General features: G+C 45.2%; 1 protein-coding gene across 4 annotated transcripts; it reads right to left on the minus strand.

The window, feature by feature from the left end:
* Nucleotides 1-113: 113 nt before the first annotated feature.
* Nucleotides 114-27,784, minus strand: MAP3K14 (mitogen-activated protein kinase kinase kinase 14). Of its 4 annotated transcripts, none has more exons than XM_075775508.1 (17): nucleotides 27,673-27,784; nucleotides 26,952-27,054; nucleotides 19,727-19,999; nucleotides 19,086-19,155; nucleotides 17,016-17,226; nucleotides 16,280-16,888; nucleotides 15,081-15,218; nucleotides 12,769-12,898; nucleotides 11,907-12,038; nucleotides 11,363-11,467; nucleotides 10,482-10,645; nucleotides 9,949-10,099; nucleotides 8,992-9,342; nucleotides 7,717-7,823; nucleotides 5,017-5,161; nucleotides 4,351-4,451; nucleotides 114-3,467 (listed from the first exon to the last, which is right to left on the minus strand). In XM_075775508.1, exons 3-17 carry the CDS (start codon nucleotides 19,977-19,979, stop codon nucleotides 3,303-3,305), a joined length of 2,832 nt encoding a protein of 943 aa, XP_075631623.1. In that variant the 5' UTR covers nucleotides 19,980-19,999; nucleotides 26,952-27,054; nucleotides 27,673-27,784; the 3' UTR covers nucleotides 114-3,302. The 4 variants fall into 4 exon arrangements, with proteins under 4 accessions (XP_075631623.1, XP_075631620.1, XP_075631621.1 ...); XM_075775505.1 differs by lacking the exon at nucleotides 27,673-27,784 and adding an exon at nucleotides 27,465-27,561; XM_075775506.1 differs by lacking the exon at nucleotides 27,673-27,784 and adding an exon at nucleotides 27,461-27,517.

The following is a 27,784-nucleotide window of genomic DNA, read 5'->3' on the forward strand; positions in this document are numbered from 1 at the left end:
GCTTCTCTTCTTGCAAAATGTCTTGTCAGCACCATTGTCTTGTTCTCTGGGACAACATATCAAACCACTAGCAATGAGAATGAAGAATCTTTTTTTTTTTTTTTTTTCCCAGCTTTATTTTTTTTTCCCCCGTGAAAATGCAGGTCAAAAACATTAATTTCAAGAAATCACAGTTTTATAAAGTGTCATTCGTTCAACACAAGCTAGTCATTCCATCGCCTTCACCCACGCCACTACTGCCCATCCCAAAGAGATTATCAGCTTCATATTGCTTTGCCAACAGTGATTGTTCCAATCACTGGAAGGAGCGACACGTCAAGAGCCATCTGTGTTTAGCACTCCCACTGTATTTGTCCTCCCTACCCTGAACCGGGGTTCTGTCCTAAAGACTAGTTCTGTTATTATACATAGTTTCAGCCAAATTTTAATGTGGATAACCAAAAGCTTTCCTGACTTTCTCTTCTGTCAGTATTGCACAGCCAGCCTTGATCCGAGAGCCGAACTTTTTATGCCTGTCACAGCAATAACGACCAGCCAAATTAAGAGGAAACTGTCCTGGCAGCAGGAGAGAGTCGAGGAGATCTCAAGTTGGTAGGTAGCAAAAAGATGAAAGCCCTGGAGATGCTCCTGAGAGAGGGGGAACCACATTTCAGGACAGTAAGAAAGCACCAGTGGTTTGTGGTATGAGCCAAAGCATCTTTCCCATGGGGCAGGGACTGCTGACGCCACAGCCCGTGTGTCTGGCCGGCTGTCACGTAAAAGATTGGTTAGGTGGAAAGCTGCAGCCTCACTTTCTCACTTGAGGTGGCAGCAAAATAGGACCGAAGGGTTTGGACAAAACGAACAGGATGGAGAATCTGGCTAATGCTGGTGTGAGAGTACAGGAGAATACGGACATCTCCATCTACCCAACAAAGCCCTTCTAGGTTGGCAAGGGTTTATCGCCTTTCACCCCGTTCACGTAGGTGGCCTGAGATTAACGTTAATGCTATAGATGAAGTGTAAAGCTCGGAAGTCCTGCAAATAGAGGGCTGCTGCATCCTGCCCTGCTGCTCAGCAGAACTTGAGTCTAACACCAATGTACAAAACCGTACACCTGTACATCGAAGCATTTTGCAGACAGCAGCGAAAGCCACGAGATGCAGCATTTGGGAAGGGAACAGACCATGCTTTCGTATTGACACATCACCAACAGTGATGTGTCATATTGACACATCACCAACAGACTCTTCTTAGAAACAACCAACAGGTTTTTCTCCTCCTCCCCTCAGAGGAAGCCTAGGAAGGGTGCCAGGCGTGGGGAGAGTGGTTGGTGCGCTGACCATGTGCTTGGGAGCTGCTGGGAACCCTGGAGAGGCACTGTGACCCCTCCTGCTCCAGAGCCTACAATTCTTAGTACTTTATGGCATGTGAAAAAAGAAATCGAGCCAGCCTACCCGTTCCCCCCACTCCTTCCTGGAAGAGATGTGCGTAATGTGTTAATTGTTTACTAAAAAGATTCCTAATGTGGCATTTCAGCTATAATTAGGTGTCTATTTTGGACAACATATTAAGTGCTTTAGAACAAAAAGTGCTATAAAAATTAATACCCATAGCGGTGACAGCTTTAATTTTTCTTCAAGAGTTCCACTTTTTCATTGCATCACAACTTTAGTTTTCAGATTAGGGGTGTCACTGCCTAGTCTGTCAAAACCAGCTGATGTTCTGGGAGACCAAAGGGAAAGAATATCAGTTGCTTAAGGAGCGTTGGTCCTCAAAAAGGGAGGCCCAGCATATAACTTTTCCCAGCTGTTTTCTAAGTGAACTTCACCTGAGAAAACTGCAAACGTTCCTGCCCCGCTGCGTCCCCCAGAACCAGCACGGATGCGGCAGCGTCTACCTCGCTTTTTGGGAGCCGTTCCTCTACTCAGCCTGGATGCAGATAGCCCCTGCTCAGAGGCCGCTGTCTACACGTGGAAGAGCCACAGCACACCATCAAGTGACCGTGACTTCCAGGCATGCAAGGACTTCGAGCAGTCCTGAACAAGTACACTCACAACTTACACCTCCCTCTGGTTTTGTTCTGGGTTACAGAAGGGCTAGCAACACCTGCCCATCTCAATTTGCCCCATACAGTTTCAGTATACTCCAAACAATTCACAAATTGGTAAAAAAAAAAAAGAAAGTTCAAAGCTTACGGCATTATGGGCCCAGCTGCCCACCCCACTCCTTTAACAGGTTTTGACAGAAGGGGAGCAGTACGAAACCTGGTGCCAGTCCGCAAGTGCTGGTGAAGACAGGCTGAGCTAACACACCCCGCAGAACTGGGACACCGGTCCCCAGTGGAGGGGCTGAGCAGCCAGCCGGATTGATGGCTAGGAGTTAGATTTTTTTTTTTTTTTTTTTTTTTTTTATAAACACTACAGCAAAATTCAGACCTTGTCCGAGCTGACTGAGCCGCCGTCCGTCCCCCCTTCCAGGGGGAGCTGCCTGGACAGGACAGTTCACATGAAGTCCCACGTCAGCGGTGGAAAAAGGACGGAGGAATACAACCCCTCCGCGCTGCCCACCGAGGAATACCAAACCCTCCTCCTGCCCCACCTGCTAGACAATGTTGGCAGCAACACCAGAGAGAGAGCATCAGCTCCTACGTCGGGGAGGAGACCTGAAGACGAGAGCTGCAAGCAAAGCTCTTTCTGGGAACAAAGTTCTTTTCTGATTCAAGAAGGAAGTGTCTGCGGGGAAGGGTGGGAGGTGAAACCAAGAACCCAGCTAGTTACTGCTGTCGATTTTCCCCATGCAAAAGGCTTGAGGTAGAGATGATGCTACCCAAAGCCTACAGAAACGTTAAGTTTTTCCTCCAGCTAGAAGGAAGTTAGCCAGCTCCCCTCGGCACAAACAACCACAGCCGCACTGAAGATACCCAACCTCCTCCTTTAGGCAAGCCCAGCAACCGCCGGCTTCACCTCGGAGGCTGAGCAACAGGAGTTCTCATCCAATCCCCCTATTCTCCTGAAAAGCACAATCGCATTCCTCTGAAAAGCGGGAATTTCCACCCACCGTTCTCAAGCTCAACCTAACACTCACACCCAAAACAAGTTAATTCCCACTGTTCTGGGGAACATCTAAGCTCAGGACATGTCTTGGAACTGGATCAGAACAGACAACAGAAGTGAGGCCCGAGAGCAGCGAGCTGCTGAACCGCTATCCTACTTCAGCACAAAACACCAGCAACTGCACTTGGTGCTCCACGGCAGGGGTGGTCGGAAGCTTTTGCAATTCCTTCTTTCAACAAGGTAGAAACCTCCAAAACAGGAACGGCTTCACGGCCTGTTCTCCAGCTGACCGTGTTTGACTCGCCATGTCCAGCTGACGCTGCAGTCAGGGGCAAGGGTGCACTGCAGCTCAATACCAGAGTCAGGGACCTCCATGTCGTAGTGAACCGGCTGGCCTTCTTTAGTAACCAGACTGAAAGCGGGGACTGGTATCTGTGAAGCAGAACAAACAGATCCGAGTGGCACTTCAAATCTCTTTCAGAACATAATATCCCTCTATCAAACCCAGCAGATCGCTTCCCCATGCAAGAAAAGCTCCTGGAGAGAAGCTTGTGCTTGCAGGAACATCCTAACCTCCCGTAAGAACGTATCTCAGAAATCAGACTAGGTAGCATTCACCCTGCTGCCAAATCGTCTCGCCCAAGTTTTTGACCACTGCTGGTCGTTCCTGAACTGCCTGTGTTTGGGCACTCTGAATTCTCTGCAGTCTAGTGATATTTTGCGTTGTGATGTCCAAGAGAAAGACGTATGCTAGAGAGAACCAACACCGCTAAAGCATTTTCTGGACTTCTGCAACCTCTGTGTTTAGAGATGATCACCGCATTTTACACTCAGATGAGTTGCAGTCCCACGAACACCCAGGAGGTTCTTTCAGGGACTGCCAAAGAGGCCCACAGTGAGATTCACTGGAGTCTGCCAATATCTCCTCCAACCTAACAAGGCAGAAGCATCACAGCCAAACACGGCCCATTTCCCTTCACCAATATTCCTGCTCTTGATGAAAAAGTCATATAGCGATTCTTTAGGAAGAGGGGAAAGAATTTACAGTCGAAGAGAAGGATTTTTAAGCTGCAGCACAGGTACTTGCTAAGATGGAGATCCCTACGGTCCCTATGACAATTAGCAAGGACTTATGATTCCAAAAACACCTGCTGGTATCACACTCGTAACAGCAGCACTGAAGTTACGTTACTAAATGTGTCATTAGGATCCTTGGATGGACGTCTGGGTCACTGCTTTGAAGGCATTCTGAGGCTGCATTATGGAAGAAATTGCTTCTCAGACAGAATGCTGTACTTAACTTTTTGTGTCTTACCTGGCTGCTTATCCCAGTGGCAACATCTCCCACCTTTGTCCTGTGGAAATCCCTGATGTGTAAGTTTTCTCCACTTAGCAACTGGATCTGGATTTTTACTCCTGAAATGTGCAGAGAGAAGTCACTAACCTCTGCTGTAGGCATAATGACTTCCCAGCCCAACTCAGAAAAACTGACCAGCAAGGCACATACATCAGAAGAACTCGGTTTTGTCATTAAGCATTTAATTTATATCGGTCTTTTGCTGAGCACGGAGGCTTGCTGAAGACAACAATGACTCACAGAGCAGAGCTGGGTTTAACAAGAAAGCAGCTGAAGAGATGTATTGATTTGCACAACATGCCCTCAAAATTACTTTGTAGAGATTTATAAAGCGTATGTTCTTGCATGTGGCAGTTGCACGAGGCAAGGCATACAAAACTGACCCAGACTCTGCATTCCAGAACTTCTCTGGCTTTTACTAGACTATACAGACCCGAGTGGCTTCCACCCATCTACGACTGGGGCAGCCTCAGCCTCTTGACAACCCATGTGCTTTTAGGAGGGTCTGTGCTGACACAGCAACCGAAGGATAAGAAGAGCTCAAAGGCTCCATATCCCAGACCCTCTAGATACTGAGAAAATTCTAACTGACCATTTATCCAAACTTTAGAAATTAAGACTCACCGTTGAAATAGCTGGGAGTGTCTGTGTGCCGACTGCGGTTCAGCAAGTTGTTCCAACTGAAGCTCTGTCCGTCTGTCTGGCTGTTCCAGGAATGAATCCCAGAGCTCATGGTGTCTCGCAAGCTATGAGAAGCCTTCATGGAGTTCTACAGAAGTAAGCACAAGTTTGTCAAAGGCTCCTAAAGAAAATGAGTTTGCGTGAGATAAACATTAAAATAATCACAGGAAGAAAAAAAGTAGAGATCCACAGGGATCTAAGGCTGAGCCTTGAGTTATTTACCGTTTACCTGCCATCTAGAAAAGGGGATGAATAGCAATGCAACAGTTTGTAGATGTAGTAAAATATTCTCAATAGTCAAATCATAATCAGCTGAAGAGTTGGATGAGAAAAGAGGGTTTTCTCATGCTGAGTGAGAGGAGAATAAAGCATCAGATAAAATTCTAATGTCAATAAGTGACAAGGAACACACAGGAAAAATAGTTACTTGTACATAAACAACTACAGACCCTACACTGCTGTACTGCTTGGAAAAGTCTATACTATCCTGGAGTCCTAGAAGGTCAATCTGACAAAATCAGCGTAGTGGTAAGTACCAGTCAAAAGTCAAATTAAATGTTAGAGTTGGGTATTGGGGGAAAAAAAAAAAAAAAAAAGCAGAGTCACATCCCACGCTGCACGCTATGCTGTGCCAACAGCTGAACTACTGTACAGAACTCTGCTCAATCCTCCTCAAAAAGCGTTACAGGGCTGAGAAGAGCAACAGAAATAGGAAACAAAGATGCTCACAGTCAGAAATGACTCCTGTAGATGGCAGGCTACACAATTTTGGACTCTGTCTCTGAAAACAATGATGGAAGGGTTTACTTCCTTCTCTGGTTCAACAAGGCTTACTCAGTGTTTCTCACTGGTATTCCCTACCTTATGAACACTAAAGACAAAATTAATTAAACTTAGGATTTAAGTAACTTACAACCATGTAAGTCATTAGTATGAATGGGTTAAAAGAAGTTAATGGAGAACAGATCTACAGGCTGGGAATGAATATCCAAGAGCAGAGTCTCTGTTCTTCTGCCCTATTCTCCTGGTCTTTCACAAACATCCCTTAGTGGCCACTGCCAGGAAGAAGAGCCTGGGCTGTGCAGCCACTTGGTCCAACTTACCACAGAATCGTAGAATCACAGATGGGTTTGGGTTGGAAGAGACCTCACAGCCCATCCAGTGCCACCCCTGCCATGGGCAGGGACACCCTCCACTAGCCCAGGTTGCCCAAAGCCCCATCCAACCTGGCCTTCAACACTGCCAGGGAGCCAGGGGCAGCCACAGCTTCTCTGGGCACCCTGTGCCAGGGCCTCAGCACTCTCATGGGGAAGGATTTCTGCCTCACATCCCATCTCCATCTCCCCTCCTGCAGCTTCAGGCCATTCCCCTTGGCCTGTCACTCCCTGCCCTTGTCACCAGCCCCTCTCCAGCTTTCCTGGAGCCCCTTCAGGGACTGGAAGGGGCTCTAAGGTCTCCCTGGAGCCTTCTCTTCTCCAGGCTGAACAAGCCCAACTCTCTCAGCCTGTCTCCATAGCAGAGGTGCTCCAGCCCTCGCATCATCTCCATGGCCTCCTCTGGCCTCGCTCCAACAGCTCCATGTCCTTCTTGTCCGAGCTGGATGCAGTACTGCAGGGGGGGTCTCACCAGAGTGGAGCAGAGGGGCACAATGCCCTCCTTCGACCTGCTGGTCACGCTGCTGGTGATGCAGCCCAGGACACGGGTGGCTTTCTGGGCTGTGAGTGCACATTGCTGGCTCATGTCGAGCTTCTTGTCCCCCAACACCCCCCAGTCCTTCTCCTCAGGGCTGCTCTCCATCCATTCTTCACCCAGCCTGGAGTTATGCTTGGGATTGCCCTGACCCATGTGCAGGACCTCGCCCTTGGCCTTGTTGAACTTCATGCAGTTCGCATGGGCCCTCCTCTCCAGCCTGTCCAGGTCCCTCTGGATGGCATCCCTTCCCTCCAGCATGTCACCTGCACCACACAGCTTGGTGTCGTCAGCAAACTTGCTGAGGGTGCACTTGATCCCACTGTCCGTGTCGCCAACAAAGATGTTAAACAGCGTCGGTCCCAATACTGACCCCTGAGGAACGGCACTCCTCGCTGATCTCAACTTGGACATTGAGCTGTTGACTGCAACTCTTTGAGTGTGACCATCCAGTCAATTCCTTACCCACAGAGTGGTCCCTCCATCAAATCCATGTCTCTCCAATTTAGAGACAAGGACATCATGTGTGACGGTGTCAAATGCTTTGCACAAGTCCAGGTAGACGACAACAGTTGCTCTTCCCTTATCCACCAACACTGTAGCCAACTTGGTACAGCTCCTATGCTCATCTCTGCTTCTTCAGTTCCTTGCTTCTGCACAGAGAGGGTCAAGGCTGCTGAGATTTTCCAGATCCATGCACTTGATGTTTACTATGAGTATACAGCACAGGAGAGCAACTGGAGGAAAGGGATCCATGCTGGACAGTAAATAAACTAAAGAACAACTACAATACTAAATACTCCACTGTCCAAGAACAAAGATTTCTTCCCAAGTACTCTCCAGCAAACTGGGTGTCAAAAAGCAGCAACAAAGGTGAGAAACTCCAGATGTCCGTTGGTCAGAGCTTCCAGTTTCCCACCCCCAACAACATGTCAAGCAGCCACATACACTCACCTTCTCACTGGCATCTGACACGAACGGGCTGTCGATGCTGAGACATGAAAGCATTTGTTCTTGCTCTTCCAGCGAGTAAGGCTGTGAAAGGCTGTTCAAAAACAATTCTGCAAGTAAAAGGAAAGAGAAGGAAGACATTTCTAGTGATTCCTTTCATGCTTCACTTCTCTAATCACAGTTACTGCAATTAATACCCAAAGCTTCTTCAGCATTGTCTAATGAACATTGATATTAGTGTCTGCAAAACACACAGCACACAATTCCTCTGCTAAGTAGAGGCTATTGCTAACGCTGTGAAAATAGGGAAACTGAGCCAGAAAGGACAGATGAATTGTGCAAGACATGCAAAATGCCAGAGACAGGACTAGCACCCAGAATTTCCCAGCTCTTGCCTATTACATCACCTCTCAGTCTTCAGTCTGGATCCGTCCACGTTATACCCAGGGAAAGGTCAAACTTATGTATTCAATTCTTGCAGTAACTTGCACTGATCATATCCAGACCTTACAAAGCTGCTGAAGATCCAAAGCCATTTGAGAAGAAAGCTGGCCCTCAGCAACCCCCCAGACACCACTCCTCAGCTCTGGGACAACAGTAACATTTCAAGACACTTTTTTCCTAGCTTGAGGTTTTCAATTCATTTACAAAAACTAGAAAATACGGGATAAAAAAAGTGAAAGGTTGAGTTCTACTGGGGCAATGGAACTGGGCTATTACTTCACTGATTTTCACACTGAACTTACTGCTGGATTTCAAATTCTGAATTGCTGCTTCTAATCAAATTTGTTGGCTGGTGACTCTACGTTTTCCAATGCCCCAAACCAGTTGCAGACTGATTTTAACTATATCGCTTTGTATGACATCTCCCATCCAATAGGCTTAACCTTTTATTAAAAGAATTATGTTTGAAACCCTAAAATTTCAGCTGGACTTGGAACTGCAGACACTGTTTATACGGTGCACATTAGCACAAGTCTGAAACTGGCTGGTTTTTGAGAGGTTCCCAGACCTCTCACAGAAGTTTGCTCCACTGTTCAGAGAGTAGAAGGAAATCCTGACCCCTACACCTTTGTGGCATATTTAATTAGTTAAGAACTACCAGTTTTGGTAACTTCAAGGAAGGCTGAGCAATTTGTGTAATGAGAGGAACTATGAACAAAATGACATCCAAGCTCAAAAACCAGAAATAACTGTCAAGAGGCCAAAAGAAAGCAGCTGTATTTTTATCATGCTCTCAAGCAAAAAGCTGAATTCCCTACACAGCACATCGCTTACCTATTTCCAGCTGCTGAAGCTCTTGTTCCGAAATTGTTGTTGCTTTCTCCACATGGCTGCAGCTCTTCAGGGGGAGAGGAGTCGAGGAGAGAGGTGGAGGATCCCAGGTCTCGGATAACTCCTTGCACACATTCCAAGGGGTTCCCTCGACCCCCTCTGTTTGCTCCAGAGATGGTGGCGGTAGAACTGGGCTTGCACAAGAAACTTTGACGGCTAATTTTGGGTCAGAACTGGTCTCAGAAACTGGGCTCACTGTGGGGGACAGGGATGTCTGTGGATTGTTTTCTTTGTTCAAAGATAAATGTCTAGGCTCTCTGTATTCACCTTTCCAGGGGCTTGTCACACCTCCCACTATAAAAACAAAAAGCATACAAAAATTATCAAATAAAGAAAAAAAAGAAGTTTTCCTTTAGAGTAACAGTTCCTGAACTGTATCTTGCTGTAAAATGCCCAGCTTCTTCCAAAGACAAAACCAGATCACCTCTACAAATTCTCACTGTATTACAGAAACTTTCAGCAGGATTAAGTTGAAATAAATTATGGATAGTCTTAGAGGCAAGACTGAGCCACAGGTATGAAGGTCAGGATGCAATAAACCTCTGCTTTCAGTTCTGGTGCACAGCAGGCTCTAGCTCACTAGATGCAGTTGATACTCAGCTAAATACGAGCCCAGCCACAGCACACACCTAAATAAAGCACAACATCATCTACTTCAAGCAGAGAAGGAAGAAAGAACATGTGACAGCACACAGGAAATTTTAATTTATTTGGGTGAGAAACACCCAGCTGCGGGCAAAAGCTATCAATCCAAAAATATACATCAACGTTGAAGCCTGTGGAAATGATCTACTGAAGAGTAAAACAAAGTGATATTTCCCATAGGGCCACTCTGACATAACTAGCAACTGGCCGCTTTACCAGTGCGAGTAAGAAGCTTTAGATACAGGACATTTCTACCTTCTTCAAGTGCGACACTGGTCTTAGTTTTCAGTTCAGACGCAGACGCTCTCTGAACAGGCTCTTTCTCCAGACCCATTTTAATAATCTCAGCAGTGAGAGGGTTGCAGGAAGGTGGAATTTCCCTCAGAGGAGGTGGCTCTTTAGCTATCTGTGTAACAAACAGGAAGTGAAAGAAGTTAGACCAGAGAGGCTTCATTTGATTTCAGAAAGGTTCTTCCCACCCTCAGAGCGTTTCCAACTGAAATGACAGCATTAAATGAGAGACCCGAGCAGTAATTTTATTACAGCTGAATGGCTAAAAAGTCACACCCAAGTCACGAGCAGGATAGGAAAGAAACGGCCCCGGTATGTGTAATACACAGCAGTCTAGGAGGCGTAAGAAGTGATCAGCTTCCAAAGCAAGGCTGGCATCACCTTAGAAGCCCAGGTGGCTCTCAGCCAGCTCTCCTGAAATGACTGCTCTCTAGCTAGGTATAATGAGATTTTGCACGCTGACGTACCTTTTACTGGAGATAGGTTGGGTCACTTACCTTCAGACAGAGTGGGTGATTGTAATACTGCGTCCAAGGGTGGCACCCGTTCAGCATGTGCAGCATCATGCAGCAACTGCTCCAGACATCCACTTTGGAGTCACAACGCTTTCCCATCACCACCTCCGGAGCCATATGAGTCTCTGTGCCAGGCACATAGTTCCCTAAAACCATTCAAATGAAAAACTCACTGCATGTAGACTAGAGAACTGTTCCAATGCAACTGCTGGGAAGCCTAAGGCAGCCTCCTTGTCTTTTCAGTTAAAGCGAGAAACATGTCACTTTAACCCAAAAAAGCAGCACTATGTGCTCTTATAAACTGTTCAAAGGTTGCACCTCCATATCAGTCCCATCCCTTCTATGCAGAACAGCTATTAAACTTCCGTCCCAAACAAATTTGGGAGGAAAAACACGATGCTCCATTGGTGAGCTCGGCATTAGAAAAGACATCCTTCTCTTTCAGCAGCAGCATTAAGAAGTACTGTAAAGTTTAACTGCCCAGAAGTCAGTGCGGAATTTTGCTTTGGTGGAGGTCAGGATTCTTCCCCAGCTGTTTAGTGAGGTTACATGACAAGTCAGAGTTAGATTTTTAAGTTTCGATGTGGTTTCTTGCAGGAACAAAACACTGAATGTAGTATGCTGACATAATCTTACAAAAAATACAACAGCCTTCTAGACTGGGAAGTAAGGACCACCTTCCAACCTGAAGCTAATTTTGGCTGTCAGTGGGATACATCACAGTAATATCAATAACTGAGACACTATGAGCAACGGTAAGTCTGGAAAATACAATTGCTTGCAAATAAGCCATACGTAAATGTTCAAGCAGAACGAATGAGTCAGTAGGGCAATTCTTTAGAATCACAGCAGAAAATCCTTACCTGTGACCAAGCACTTTCCCAGGCCGTCTGGATGAAGGTGAGCGGAGTGACCAAAGTCACACAGAAGAGCCCTGCTTCCATCATCAGACAAGAGCACATTTTCCGCTGGCAATAAGAAGTTTTTAATTAGTCAGTCTCCTTTGTCCTACGGTCACTGAGACGGAAGAAAAGTCAAAAGCCTGCAGAACTACAGTTTCTTCAGCCCAAACCGAGGTCTATTACTCCTATGGAGTGTCACTGGTTTGAGCAAGTACACAACTAGAATTATCTCTATTCGTTAGCTACCACTTATCCACCCTGGAGATTCCTCTACTCCAGTGGCGGAACAGAGTGGGCAAACAGCCTATCAGACCCACCGATGACAGAAAAAAAGAGGTGACAAATATGATATGCCTAGCCATTTAGAATAAAATTAAGCTCTAATCTCAAACATAGAGCTGAAAAATCTAGTAAATAACCTTTTGTCATTCACTAACCTAATCTCCAAGCAGTTTGCCTCTTGTAAGAAAAAGGGAACAACAAGGAACCTGAAGTACCATCCTACCTTTTACATCTCCATGGAGAATGTTTTGAGCGTGAAGATACTCCAAGCCCTCTAATGCTTGGCCCAAATAACTTAGGGCTCTGTCTTCTGGCAAGCAGCCACTCTGTTTAATTAGCTGACCTAGTGATCCACCTAGAAAGGAATCCAGAGAGTCCATGTTAGCCTCTCTTTAAATTCTTCCCAGCATCATCAGCGCTCCTCATTGCTTCTGATGAAGAAACAAGAACTGCCAGGTCTGACAGCCCTTATCTTCCACACACAGATCTGTTCCTTTTATTTATTCCCGGAGTTCTTACTGCCACAGAAACTGGCCTCTTTCATGAAGCCTTTTGCTTAGTGTCAGTTTAATGGTGTTGCTTTGTATCAAAAGCAACTACTCTGTGATCACATCAGACACTTCTAGGTGCTACTGATCACCAGCTGATTCTTCACACTGTGTTTTCCACGGTCCTGGCTGGAAAAAGATCATCAGGCAGTAGAAGTGTCTAAGTTTGCTGACAGTATCCCCTGCTCCAGTTCAATTTGTTTCATACGGTGCCATGCAAATAAACATGAAAGCAAAAACCAGCACCAGCTATGTGTTTTAGTGAGAATCTGCAGCTGCTGTTCAAAAGATACACATCCTGAACTGGAGTGAGTGAGGCAGGAGTGGAAATGATTCCCCCCCCAAGAAAGACAATTGCTACAGACCAGCAGGGGTTACACATACCTATCCCAACCCACTCAGGAATTAACGCTAGGAACACTCTGGATACACCAAAGAATTAACAGATTTAAAATTGGGGCAGGAGGAAGAGGAGATCAATGTCCACTGCGTTCAACAGTTACAATGGTGCTTCCATTGTGGTTGTTCCTTTCTCACCCTCCATCAGCTTCATGAAGATGGTCACCCAAGGTCCTTCCTTCACAGCTCCGTACAAGGGGACAACTTTAGGACTTGTTATTGCAGCACACGTCGTTAACTCCTCTGCACGGAAGTGTTCGACTTGTACCTAGAGAAACAAAGAAGCAGCACTGAACAAATTTTGTGATGAATCCCAACAGAATCGTCCCTCCTTGATGCTTGGGTCAGTGTGTCCCCCACTGTTTAACAGCAGAGGCACAAGGATAACCTTCATTATCAGTGGATACAGCAATAAGTGGGAACACTCAGAACGATTCGAAACAGCAAGGATGGGAGTCCCTAAATCCTCAGTGTCTGAGTAAAGTGAAGATTTGTCAAAAAAGATGCCAGGTTGCAACACCTCTGGCTTATGACTGAGACTGGTAATCTTCAGGAGGAAAGTAATTTCTGTCTCTGTTAAAAAGATAACACTGACAACTTAAGCACTGTTTTCAGGAAAGAGGAAAAAAAAATAATTAAGGATGGTACAGTACGTGGTAAAAATAAAACTCCCCCAAAACAGGAGGGAATATGAACTGTGGCCACAAACAGTGATCTACACTATCACCTTTTTAGGTGGTACTCAGCCTACACAGAAAAATGGTTAAAGAAAAACTCTATTCACTAAGTTTGGCCAAACAAAATAAACTAAGGATTTGCTAAAGACCAGAAGGAAAACATAAACCATTAAGATTCCAGTGGGAAAAGGATGTATCATGGTTCTTCACTCTCAGCAATCCAGCTATCGCTAGTTTTCATTAATCTCAAGAATTTGGAGAGCAGGTGCTTACAACACCAAGCATGGTGAAAGAAGGTCAGGCAGTCCCCTTCTGCTTATCACAGGCAGACAGCAGTAATTGAAGACAGTGACTGATGTAAAATGAAATACATCACAGTTTAAGTGTTCAACTTGCATGATAGAACTCACTGGTTTAAGAGTTTGATCTGAGATGATTTCTAATCTACAGAAGTATCCTTTGAAATCCTCCAGTAATTAGGAAAAAATAAATAAAGACTGACATTTTGAAATACTTCAGCTTCTCCTACTCTCGTGTCTTCCTCTTCAGCACTCCCACTCCTCCTTCCTGAAAATATACCCCACTAGTAACAGCTATTTCTCCTAAGACTGCATATTTGCAAAATGGATAGTAAATTTAAGTAGTTACATACTGTCAGAAAACAAGCTGGTCATGTTGCCACAAAATTCCACATCTAAAACGTGAGGATGCAGAATAGGAAATAATTTTCTACATGCTTTAAATAGGTTTGCTTGTATATAGCTGACAAATGAAATGGTTAAAAAACTGGACAAGCTGGCTTAGTCTGGTCACTTACATCTTTCCACAGGCAATACATCAAGCTGAGACCAATGTAAACAAGAAGAAGCAAACATTTAAAAATGAAAAACACAAGTTCCAATTCTTTTTGCATATAGTATTTTTAGACAAATGCTTCCCACACACTTGTTGAAGTTTTCTATTGGAGTAATGTGAGAAACATCAGTGCACCGAGGTGATGGAACTATTCAAGTGTTAAGTTCAAACAAAATAGTTTACATCCTCCTCATCTACTTGCATTATCACTCTGCCTTCACCTCTGAGGCCCCCTCATGGCTGTCTACAAATCAATACCCTGATTCAAGTTATATTCCACATGCTTCATCCATCGTATGACAACGGCATATCTTGGTGTGCGATAGATTATTATGCCAACTTCTGGAAAAATACACATCCTTTGCTGCATCTGTGTTACAGAACCACCTCATTACAATGTGCCAGGATTGCATATGACACTCACTGAGCAGACGAAAGCTCTCTCTGCTTTAAGTGCCTACTGACTGCCTTATTTTTTTCCTACTTTATTCAATTTTCAACGAACACCTGCCATGTCACCATTTACAGCAGACGTGTTTTAAGATGAGAATAGTTAGATAAGCAGACAACTCAGACAGCCGTTTCTCCCCCCGCAGCCACCACAAACACTCAGAATCTTTCTGAAATCTCTACTCTCTTGGCCTGTCCCAGCACAAAACCCAAGATCCCCTGTAGCGTGCTTTGAAGGCCAAATTAACCTATTGCTGGCCGCTAAGCTCGACCCCCTGTGCACATACAGGTTCTCTGTCTGCTTCTTCTCCCCATGCCATCACCTTGGTTTTTCCTTGGACATAACCACAGCAGCATTTCACCGTGATGGTACAATAAGTTACCTACCGTCCGCGGTAGCTGGAAGGAGAAGACTTTCTCCACGTGCCTTCTTGTGTCAGGACCCCCCACTTGCGCACACATAATTACCTTTTTGGCAGCACACTGAAATCCCGTCTGTTTGTCCTCTATTTTGTATACTTCTCCAAAAGAGCCAATGCCCAAAGAACCGTGACACTTGGTCCAATGAACCTCTTCTCGGTACTCATAATCCACTGGCTTTAGTTTCTGGAAGTTAAAATCAGAAAACAAAATGAAGCTAGGAGAGAAACACTTAACTGTTGAGCTCCACAGACAGAGACCAACATTTTCAGAAAAAGCACAATAGAAACTGCTGCACCTCTCTCAAAATCCCTGTACAAAATTACTTCTGTCATGGGCTTGAGATGAAACGATACGGGAGGACCTATTTGATTTCTGTGGGCTCTGTTGATCTAAACGAGTGCACCTCACTGCTGTAAAGAAAGACCACCAGTATTTGGATAGCTTTGGAGCTCCAAACTACTCCCTTTATCTGCAGGACATAACTACAAAGCTAAATCCTACAAACAAAACAAGATTCACGTGACTAAATGCAGACATCTATGTGTGAGCTAAACCTTTTTTATAGTCAGTAGACTGAGATTGTGCCTTAGAGCTCAGTGTAAATCTATTCAGGCAGGCAGGCGACACCCTGAACTCCACTGACAACACTGACAGGGTCACACTGATTCCAGAGAAGAGTCCTCTAAGAGGAGTTTAAAGTGGCAAGAGAGAACTGAATTCAGAAGAAATGAATCATGCCTCTAGGATTTACATGCATTGGCTATGCCCAAGCCCTGCGTTCAGCAAGGGACAATGGGCGAGTCATTGGCTTCCTACCAGAGGCAGCAGACGTGCTCTGGGCACCTCTACGATCTACACATCCCTGGTTTCTGTCTGTGTCAGAGTCCAGGCCATCTATAGCCAATAAAATATCGCAGCCTGTTCACCTGAACGGACTGGGTTCTTTCACAGCCAAACAGAGAAGACGTTTGAAGACTGACTAAGCATAGAAAGACTTCTCATCAACAAGCACGCATATTTTGTGAACGAGCAAACAAATTAGAGCCACCAATCTAAGAAAGGGCTTTATATCCTTCAAAAACCAAAACTGCATCTTTAACTGGCAGTCTTCAACCACATCAAGAACCACCCAGAAAATGCAGTCTTGTTACAGAAGCTAGTGCATGGATGCAGATTATCTCTCTTCTGAAGCCCAGGAGAAGCTCTGCCTTCCATGACACTAGTGTGTAGGGTCAGAAGATCACCTCGTTAAGTAGCACGCCTTCATTTTCATCTGCTTCATGAAATTGTTCCTTCAGGTCCAGACCACCTCCTCTCCACGTCTTGGCTAGGCTGGCTAAATTCTGTGGTTCACCAAGACTCACGCTCCCCTTCAAGGCATCTACCAAGTATTCTTCCACAGAAATCTTGTCCGAACTGGTTTTCATGGACTGGTTGACACATTTGGGGAAACTATATTCTAAGTTGAGGCCAGATAAGCGATGCTCACTGTCTTGATAGTTGAGATCACCATGGAAGTACGTCTCCAGAGCACTACGTTTCATGGCATGGAGAGGACTTTCCAGATGTGGGAAATGAGGGGGTATTATGTTGTAGGGAAAAGGGTGGAGAGTTTCAGGCTGTGGAACACTGTCCCTCTGATAGTGCCGTTTCCAAACATGATTAAGGCACTGAATAGGGCTTATCAACTTGTGCAGTTCTATTTTGTATTGGCTTCTTGGTGAATGGAGTTTGCCCGTGGACAGTACTTTCTCAGATTTCTCAAATGGCAGCGGATCATAGACCAAGTCCTTGTTAAACTCTGAAGCCCAAAAATTGTGTCTGTAAAGAATATTTTGGTGTGATTCATCCTCCTAGAAAATAAACCAAAACAGAACAACTGAGCAGGAGCCTCAATACAGACACCCAAAATCCAACCAAGAATTGTTAGGAGTTTGCAGGGGTCCTAACAGTACAGAAGGAAGGCTTAAGGATTCTCACCTGGACGGGAATTGGGGTGCAGCTCTCTTGTTCTGGAGTTCTGGGACCTCGCTTGCCAGCAGCCACTGTTTGTATTTTCAGCTTGGATCTTTTCTTGTGACGTTTCTTTTTTGTCTTACCACGATGCCTCCCTCTCCAACAGGTAGGTGCCATCTTCCCCTCCGTTGCGTGGGCCACATTGTTAGGGATTTGATCGAGACTGTCTGAGCGGCTATTAGAAACCAAAATGCATGAAGTCTCTTAGATCTGACGGTGAAAGCACACCTCCAGTTAACAACAACCCACAGAACAACAACGAGAATTAGCAATTCTGCCTTCTGAGATTTAAAGAATAGATTCTTGCCTTCTAATACATAACATTTGTAACTTCAAATATCAAGGCACAGCAGTATAACTGGCATTGTAAGAAAGAAATACAGGGGGGAATGGGGGAGAAACAAAGCATTAAGTCTCCCAGTATTTGCGAATTTTGCACGGAACAGCAAGGCTAGATGGCAAAGTAGAGGGAAAAGCACCGAATGCCTCCAGGTTGCTTTGAGACAGTTTGTGCCTACAATTTATAGAGAACATAGAGATCGTTTATAAATCCAATCTATTTTTTAAAATTGTTAAAATTAATAAAAGTGCTCATAATAGAAATGTCTGCTCTATTTGAAAGAAAAATAGGTTGTGCACCAAAGAAAAGTGATGACTAAGTGCACTTAAATAAAATAGCTTCAAAAAGTCAAAGCGTTCTGGCATGTAAAGCTCAATACAACACTACGATTTCTAGGAATGCATACATATACAAAACAGCACTGGCCAGCACACCAGCTGGGGTTCTGTACAAATAGATACAACTCTCAAGAGGAATATTTGCCTGCAGTTATTCAATACTAATCATAGCAGTTAGATTTTTTTTTAATCAAGTTTTAAAAGAAAACAGGATATTTGATCTTCAAATGAAGAAATCCTAATTGTTCTGTTGATCCATGCAGTATATCATCTGCCTTTACTGAACGTGATGCAGTTCACAGCCAGCTTTGCTCTCTCCATCTTTTCCAGCTGTTTCAGTGCACCACTGAGTGCTAAAAGATCCAATCAGTAGAGTTCTAGGTGATGGCATTACCACATTGCCTTGAACCTGAACATACAGCTGGCATGCATTCCACACAAACCCTCTAAGAAAGAATTCACTCTGCATTTCTTCAGTTGTTTCATGACAACATCACAAAGCCAGTGGGCAATGTCCAACCCTGTACCTCCCAAGGCCAGATTCAGTGGCTGGCAGCTGTCGAAAGACAGGCAGCACTGAATTCTGTATCCCAGCGACCCACTTCAGGGAGTGTTGGAGCTGCTTGGTAAAGCTCTGGTGCTTAACAAAGCTCCAGTGTGAGCCCCAACAGGGCACACGTGCTTCATGAAGAGAAAGTGGCTCACTCCCAGAAAAGCAAGACCCAGGTCTCCGTTTTCCATCGCAACTGTTACTCGCCCTTTACCACTTTCAGCTTCTCTTCACAACTCAGTTTCTGTTGCTGATGCTGTCATTAAGTAAAGGTTCTTCTCTCATCCCCTTTTGTTTATCCTCCCCAGAAAAGTAGTTCCTTTTTCTCAGGACTACTTCTAGCAGCAGCCTAGATTTCCCACAACTTTTCAAAGGGGATGGTGTAACATGGTTTCAAAAGCATCAGGGCAGTTCAGTTAAAAAAGACTGAAAACTTTTCTTTGGATTCTTCTACTTCAAGCTTATAAACCTCAAAAAATCACTCGGTCATCTCAGAACAAATTTGATCACACAGAAATAAAGGCAGAAGACAACAAGGGGCAGTAAATCAGCAGGCATTGACAATAAGACACTGCAAGGTGTTTTGAGTGGTTTGTGCTTAAACTTCTATTTTTCTCCTAACACAAAAAGGTTTTGAGGGAGATGTTTGGGGAAAGACACACTCTTCCCAAGCCTCAGACAGAAAAGCTAATTCAAACAGGAGTGCTTTTGGAAAAATTGTTGTAAGCACACAGAGCCAGGGTGGTTTGGAACAAGCCAGCACATACGACAGTGAAGGTGGGTATTCATGTTGAGAGGTCTCTCACCTGTAACGCTTACTATGAGCAATAAAGGATCTCTCTGATAAAGTGGGGCTGAACTCCTGACTGTTTTCACCTGCGTGAAAGAAAACAGGATCACCACATGTCTTCAGTATCAGGCAAAGTCTCTCCTGGTAACACCTGGACTAAGAAACAACTCTACCAACTTGCTAAACCAGACAATGATCCAGACAAATCACCACACAGTCGTGTCACATCATCCAAACTATGTTCTTCCTCCCCCAGCATTAGATAGCTACCTAGGACTGCCATCTCCTGATCCCCCAGCTCTTTCCCTCCTGACAGCTTTATTTTGGTTTTCTTCTCTTTTCTCCCCTCTTAAAACACCTTTCAGAAGTCAGCCAAGAACAGATGACCCAGCAGGACACAAATTTCTAGTCGAAGCAGCTAGGTGCAACGGCCACATGCTGTTCTGTTATTTATGCTTCATTCAGTGGATGCTGCCGCATTATTAGGAGATTTCATGAGCTTCCTAAATAGAGACTGGGATGTGTCACCAACTCCACCCCACTTGGGATTACAAATAGATTTCAGCTCAGCTCTCCAGGAGTGCAAAGCGAGTGAAATCTCATACCACGCTACACATTCCTTTTTCTCAATGAAGAGCAGACCGCCTCGTTACTTACATTCTGCTTGGGCAATAATAGAAATTGATGCACAGCCTCCTTCTGTTTCTTCTTTTGCTGTTCCTTTGGTGATTACATCATTCAGGATTTTCCACTGACTGTGAAAGATGACCTTCTTTGAATCTTCTACTTTGCAAACACTGCTCTGCTTTTCACTTGCTGTCTCGTTTAGTCCCTTCGTAGCTGTGAGCTCCTTCTTGTGCTTGACGGCTGGATCAGGAGCTCCTTGGCATGTAATTCCCATCACTGCCATTTCACAGTTTCAGAGAGTCACTGAGTAAGAACAAAAAAAACAAAGAAAAACACTTGTCAAGTGTTTCACAGCTTCAAGTTCATGAGAAACAGGAGATCGGATTAGTAAATAATTTAAACTAAATTAAGGTCTTTCTTACCCAACCTCTGAGCATGGAGCTGAAAAAGAACCCAAGACTGCCAGCTCTCTATCCCTGACTTGTACCACTGAAGGTCTAAATAATCAACGCTATTCTCAGTACTGAAAATGTGAGACCACACAGGTTTCAAAGGGAAATTTATTTCTTGGTATATTCCCTTAGCTTAAATACAAACAGTGAAACCATATAGAAGAGGGAACTCTTGTTGTAAACAGGACTAACATTCACCCAAAAAAAAAAAAAAAAAAAAGAAAAGAAAAGAAAAAAAGAGAAGACAAAAGATTTTCTCATAGAGTGCACCTAGGACAAATTACATTGTGCTCTCACACCACATAAAATGGCCATAAAATCCTGCTAATTACTTTCTTCCTTGTACCCAGTCACCCTCAAATCCATTTCTCATTTTTCATTCCAATGAAACAAGGCTAGGCAAACAGCCTGCCCATACACAACTCCTCCCTCACTCCCCTTCCTTCCCCTTAATCACCGATAACTTTTTAAATACTTGGTCAAGCCTGACAAAAGTACAGCTCTTACAATGTACCGGATTAATGCAAGTTGGTGTTGGACAGAGGACAGCGACGGTGCTGGAAGAGACGATCCCCTCCGCTTGGCAGCAGCTGACGAGTCAATCAGCACAGGCTGCTAGCTGACCAGTTAGCCTAAATGTAGCTCCAAACAAGTCCCAGCACATGCCAAATCTTGGCCAATTGGCAGCGCGGAGGAAGGTGGAAGGGAGCCAGGGGTGGGAAGGGAGAAGCACAAAGAAGCGTGCAAGCAAGGCACTGCGGGACAGGAGAGGGGTATATTGTGAGGTGGAAATCGGGAACGAGGAGTTCGGAGTTCCCTACAACCTCACTGAACTCAAGCCCCCAGGAAATAATGGCTTTGGTTTAGCCCCTGATCCCCTCACCTTGGTTTCCAGAAAAGTTAAAACATAGGCGTTTTCTTTTAAACCAGAATATGCTCTATTGCCCCTTGACCGTAGGGGTCACTTCCTCGTGCCTCAGTCCTCATCATTAAACAACTCATGAGAACTACAAACCTTAGCAAACACATACCGGTGTGAAGTACCACAAACCCAATGTAAGACGAGGCAGGACATTTGAACAGAAGCCAGCAAAAACAAGATCTCAGAACTATTACAGGAGCACATCTTTGAAGCTCATCAGTTTAAATCTACGCCAGGGATTTTCTTTTCCTTTTTTCTTTCCTTTCCACTCCCTCTGAACAGCTGCCCGGGGCAACAAGACGTTTATTCTAACAGGCTCCTGGCAACACAGCGATCAATCAGGAAAATGACAAGATTAGTGGGTGCTGGGTGCCTAAAGGGCCACCAAGGAAAGGGGAAGGGAGCCCTTCGGGAGCCAAGTGCATGAACCTTGATGTGATGTGTAAATGAGTCACCTAACAACCTGGCAGGTATACAAGGAAAGTCAACAATGACCACATTCAGCGGCTAAACAGAGAACAGCTGCTGTGCAAAAGAAGTGCTGATGACAGTATCCCACTCATTACGCCCGTCCCGCTCCCTCTCCTCTACAGAAATTATGTCAAATCTCAGTGCTGTAAAATAATCCCTTGGAGCAGCAGAAAGAGCCTGCCAGATGACTAACCCAAGCCACCAGTGACCAAACTGACAAGTTGAGAGCTATTTTTATACTCACTCTCTCCTGATTTGCATTCACTCTGTTTCTCCTTGCCCTCCCCTCACCTTCAAGGACCTTCAAGGTCTGCAAACCCATCCCCATCGCCAAAAAATACCTAATTCTACAAGTCACTCCTCAGCTTAGTTAAAAGACAACAGAGGGAGGGGAGAAGCAGAATTGCAAGTCCTTATTGCCCTCTGAAATGGAAAAGAATAACAAGGAAACATTACTGAGATTAAAGTCAACAAAGCGCATACCTCACTTGCCGACTTAAAAAAAAAAGAAAAAAAAAGAGGTAACTATTGTAAGCAACGTCCTCTAACACAGCAGTCACCAGCGCTCAGACGGTTTAATGTGTGACTCAGGTCTACAAGGCTGTGTAGGCACAGAAGCTGCGAGCCCAGCCCAATTTAACTGTTGCTGCACAGCAATTTTCAGGTCCTCATAAGAATCAAAACCCCAACTATTTTTATGGTACATACAACAAAGCATAGCTGGCAGAAGTTGTTATTAAATAAAGTAAAATCAGAACTTTTAAATAATTTTTGAAGCATAACTTCTCTTGAAGCTATATATTCAGAACTGAACAGGTGAGATTCCTCTCTATGCACTTGGAGGGGACAGCAATCCATGGAGGCGCAAAGCGTTCGTAAGCCTCATTAATTTGGATGTAGGCACTCGGTCTTGCAGGCCCAGGCCTCGTGCGCAGGGGGTCTAGATAAAATGGAGCCTTGGGAGCAGTAAATGTGTACCTGAGGTTCCCCAGCAAGACCACTAAGAACAGGATTTACCACATGAGACATGCCGGAGCTGCGGTTTTGGCTGCCTATTTACTTGCCACCACTCCAGGATGAGCACAGTTTCCTGTACAGACATAAGTTATGTACGTGCAACACAAGGAGCTTCAAGCTATTGAGCTGGAGAGTGGTTGTTTCATACCCCAAACTGCCGCTCTGGTTTTCAAAACCTCCTCTCCCTCATCCAAGTCACTTAGATTCAACTGTAATTCTTGATTTCAATATCCCTGACTTTCTTCCTTCTGTAGATGTGTATGGGCTCATTATTTTCAAGGAAGAAAGGGGAAGTCGGGTTAACGATGCAGTAGATAAAAGTGAATACTACACCCCTAACCCACAATGGGCTTTTGCTAGCGGCATTAAAGACTACTTGCTCCTTATCTTCACTAAGGTTTTACACTCACCTCTGTTTAACTAATGTTAGTTCTCACTGCTGTAAAAAAGAAAGTGCGTTTTTACAGAATGAAAGCCAAACAGTATCAGTTGTGCTGTGGAGGCACTGGTCCGATGGCAGCGGCAACTCCTCCCTCAAGTAACGTCTGCGCTCCTGTGAGAAACTAATATACTGGATAGGGTCATCTGAGACTTGTAGGGAGTCAGAATTAAGGAGACACTCAAACATTATTAATATAAGAGATAACCATGTGCCCTCTGTTCCTTTAAAATCTCCTCCCTTCACCCTTCTCTAAACAAGTCCCTGCTCACCCTCTTCAGCTCTTCCATCTCAACTGGAAGCTATTTGTAGCAGGGACCTTAAAAGACCATTTCTGTGTTTCATGAAGTTACTATCTATATAGAAAGAGAGACTCATAGCTGGAAAAAAGTAATGCAAATATGTCTCCAGCGCTAAAACACTCTGCAGCACACCATAACGCGGTGTCCTGCTTGGTCTGCCTGGGTCAAATCTCCCTTGTCAGTGGCTTTTTGGAGAATTTCAGTTAACATTTTGTGGAGTAGCTCATAGGTTTGATTAAAAAAGACTTGGGAAAGAGCTTTAAAATATACATAAGACTTGAAAAGTCAGCTTCAAAGTATGCAGATTTCTTCTCCTAGTCTGAGTGTGAATGTTCAGCAGCAGTTTCACATTGACATTTAGTTTGAAAAAAAAAAAAAGAAAAAAAAATCATGTTGGCTCAGTGAGGTTTCCCACTTCCTTATTGAGGAGAGTTTTATGAACAATGCATTAACTTAGGTTAATGCTGCCTTCTCTTTTGCAGCTGCTACTGGTTTATTGAAACAACACAACTAACATTTTAGCAATGTTGCTTTGCTGACTACTACAACAAAGCAACAGCTGGGAAGAGCCAGGAATTTTATGCATCACTAGAGCAGGGAACGTCAAAGGAAAAGAAGAACAAACACCTTTTGGGGACCTTCCAGTCCTAACAACTGTCAGCAGGTATCTGAGAAAGTGCCAAGTCTGCAGCCAAAAGAACCCATCCAGAGTGTTAGCTGCAAAATCATCATACAAAAACACAAAAACATCTAACCTTGTCAAAATAATACACATTTCGCCAAAGCGGGGGAAAAAAAAAAGATTACACTTGGTTAAAAAAAAAAAAAAGAATCACACTAAAAATCTGGAAATCTGGTTTGGGGCCCAAGGAGTAGATATATACGTACAACCCCTTCAAAGCCCTGGCACCGCTTCCCTTTGTCCCAGCCTCCTCGCCGTTGTCTTTCTCTGCTTGGATGCTATCGATGGGCTTCCTTCCCTGCCCACATTTCAGATGGAACTGAAATTAAGACAGTTCCGGTTTTGGCCCTGTCAGTTTAATGCATATTATTGTAGCATGGGCCTGGGGTGGTTATTTAAACAAGCTCAGTGCTGTCAGCAAGGAGAAGTTTCAATTTGTGTCAGAAGGGACTTAAAAAAAAAAAAAAGTTGTAGTACTCAACACACCCCCTATGTTAAAACACACTTAATGCCATTTTAAGTTAACATGTTTAAAAGAAAAAAAAAAGACTTCCCTTGAGTATCTAAGCATTCCAAAGTAAAAATAAATAGAATGCCTGACTGATTAAAATACTGGTGAGTCAGATCACCAGTTGCTATTCCAGGATTCTCACAGTCTTCACCTCCTTTAACCAGTGTTATCCATTCATCTGGACACGGGGCTCCTGTGCAATCTTGTCTGGTTCCTCTCAGTCTCTCGCATATTGTCAAGCACCGCTGCAAGCAGGTTTCCCTGAAGATCACCAGGTAAAGCTAAACCTTCTCCCTAAACCATAAACCTTCTGCCTAAACCACCACGGAACTGCCTCTCTGAAGAATTTCACTATCAGCCTTATGTTCATGAGTAAGTTATGTTACAAATGATAATAAATACGTAAACATATTCTTTAAAGTGGTTTGATAGTAAATACTTCAAAATCCTGTTTCAGCCATTTGTATTGCTTACTGTAAACATCAGGATAATGAGCTTCAACCGTCTTTTTGGTCGCCAGACATTAGTATATTGCAATAGTTTGGTTACAAAGTCTGTAGGAAAATATTTGACTGGGTTTAACCATCAGCAGAATTTCTAAAAGTATCTAAACACACCTATCTTCATTTCCTCAAGTACAAGCTCGAGTACAACTCACCCCTTAACAATTCTTTTCAAGTTGTTGAACAAAGATATGAATAACACCATTTGCCCAGAGTTTATAAACATCACCGCAAGCCCATTCATTCAAAGCAGCGGCTAATTTTTCCGAACTGCTTTGCAAACAAGTATAACAAAGCACCAGAACAAGGTTTTGCTTTCTGGCCTGGCTTAGCCGTTCCCACGCAGGCTTTCAGGACTCTACTTAACGACATCCTGATTTTTAAGACCCACTTAAGGAGTGAAGCTATTTCCTAAATTATAACAAGATGATATAATAAAGCATCTAAACGGACAACTTCCAACAAAAACCACAAACACACATTAAAATCAATTCTGCCCAAGCAAGCAGGACTGAGTTTTCATCAGCTATTGCAATTCATTGTTCTGCAGCTTCCAATTTTCAATCACATTTATAAAATGCCATGTAAGTCTACAAGGAAGCAGTAAGGCAAAACCAAAGTTAGTTACATTTGGTACAGACAGAAGCATTTCTATGTAAACTTAATTTATGACCGGTCCTGCAAACTCAATTATGATGAATTTAAACTATAAAGTAGAAATATGAACCAACTGGAGCAGTTTCTAACTGTCCAGCCTGACCAAACTCCCATGAGACAAACTCCCATATTAATTGCCTTTTAGACAAGACGAGGTCCGTGTTCTTCCTGATGTCACTAAACTGCGATCAGCAAAGCCCAGTTTCCTACAGAGTGAAGTCCCATACGGCTAGTCCTCATAGAGCTCCTTCTGGGCCTCCAATGCATCCTCTTGATCTCCCTTCCCCAGCACCTCCAGACCCTTTCCTAACTCAGGTCTCTTTTACTCAGAGCCAGCTGCTCTTCTTGGAAATTGAATTTTTTTCTGTCTTCCAGACCTCTGTCCCTCTCTCTCCACTGACAGATTTGACCGACACTTGCCAGCAAACTTCAAAAGTCACAAAGTTAAAGAGACAGCACGGTCACATTTGCCTCCTTCCCTTTAGCAGCCAGAGTAATAATTAGGCACCACATCGCTGCTACAACAAAAGCTCAGCTCCTCCTTTGCACATTTAACAGTGAAATAAGATTCAGGACAGACAGTGGCAAAGTTCATTAACTCCAGCAACGCTGGATCAAATCCCACAGGTTTTTTTGGTTGTTATATGTTTGTTTGTTATACTCCTTCACAGCATGCTATACCAAGATTGACTCTCTTCTAGCAGTTAAAATTTAATAGTTAATAGCAAATTACTCATTCCAAAGGAATCTAGCGGCTGTGCCAATACCAGATTTTAACTTAGTTAAAATGCAATAAAGCAGCACACTACAGAGACAGATTTCAAAGCCTGATTCGACTATTCTTATCGCTAATGTCACAGCAAAGAAGGTGCGAGTTATTACTCATAAAAGAGTTCAGAAAGCCAGTTGAAAAAGAAATTCAGACGTTGTTTATGGATGCTAGTTTCAGATTGCTGCTTCTTACATGTGCAAAGCACTGAACACATGTTTCTAATGCAACCGATTAAAGTAGACAGGAAGCATCTGAGATCAACCACAGCAGCAACTTATTAATCAGCAAAGAAGCATTTTAACCTTTTGCTAGAAAAAAAAAAAGAAAAAACGTCAAAGCGAAGCGCTACGGCTAGATGCGAGAGGCGAGCGCACGGGCAGTTTAACTGAACTTCAGATCTTATTCAGTTGTATATTTTGATTAGCTGATCTCAGCCCTGCCTCCTCCTCCCTCCCCAGGGCCAGGGATGGCTTTGGGAAGCGGCACCCAGCAGCACCCAGGGCGCACGGCAATGCCTGCGGCTTCACCTCTTCTCTCCGGCGGGTGCTCCGGGACAGGCGCGGCTGGCGGGGAACCGGGCAGCTCAGGACCCGAGGAGAGGAGTTTCCGAGCAGAAAAGTGACATGGAAGCTTTAAAACAAAAGCAAAGACAGAGTCTCGGTGCTCCGGGAGACGTGGGCAGCGTGTGCAGACGGGGGAGAGCGGCTGAGCGGAGCCCGTTAGGCGGCAGGTACCGCTCAAAGCTCCACGGTGCTCCCGGGCGGCCAGGGCCCAGAAGGGGCACCGGCTGCGGAGCGGGCTCCCCCCGGCCGGGGCCGTGCAGCGAGCAGGGGGCTCCCTCACACCCTCCTCCCGGCAGCGGCCGCGGAAGCGGCGGCGCCGGCCGGCAGCGCGCTCCGTCAGGCCCTACCGCACAGACGCGCTTCGCGGTTCCCGGACCGTACGCTGCTGCCCGCATCGTGCGCCTCCCCCCCCCCAACTCCCGGCGGTGGCCGGGCACGGCCCCGCTCCGCGCCCCCCCCCCGGCCGGCCGTACCTACCGCTCCAGCCCGGCGCGGCCCCTCAGAGCTCCTCAGCGGCGCTCCAGCTCACTGACAGGCGGCGGCCACCGCCGGCCCCGCCCCTCTGCCGCCGCGCAGCCAATCGCGGCCCCGCCGCGCCGTGTGACGGCTCTCAGCTCCCGCCCACGCCTCCCTGTACGCACTCCGCCCCGCCGCCCGCGCCTGTCCAACCACCGGCCGGCCCTACCTCGCCGGCTCTCCGTGCGCGACGCGGCCCCGCCGGGCCGGGGAAGGCCGGGGGCGGGCGGCGAGCGGCTGGGGGCGGCCCGGGTTTCCCAGAAGCGGGCGGGGCTTCCTGC

Source organism: Balearica regulorum, chromosome 24 (assembly GCF_011004875.1).
Source record: "Balearica regulorum gibbericeps isolate bBalReg1 chromosome 24, bBalReg1.pri, whole genome shotgun sequence".
NCBI classification, from domain to species: Eukaryota; Metazoa; Chordata; class Aves; order Gruiformes; family Gruidae; genus Balearica; species Balearica regulorum.

Coding starts and splice junctions, on each gene's coding strand:
- MAP3K14 (XM_075775508.1), bottom strand. CDS start 19,979: ATGGCAGTGATGGGAATTACATGCCAAGGAGCTCCTGATCCAGCCGTC. Junction 15,219..16,279: donor AAGGCGTGCTACTTAACGAG/GTGATCTTCTGA, acceptor TTTAACTTCCAG/AAACTAAAGCCAGTGGATTA. Junction 11,468..11,906: donor TCTCCATGGAGATGTAAAAG/GTAGGATGGTAC, acceptor TCTTATTGCCAG/CGGAAAATGTGCTCTTGTCT.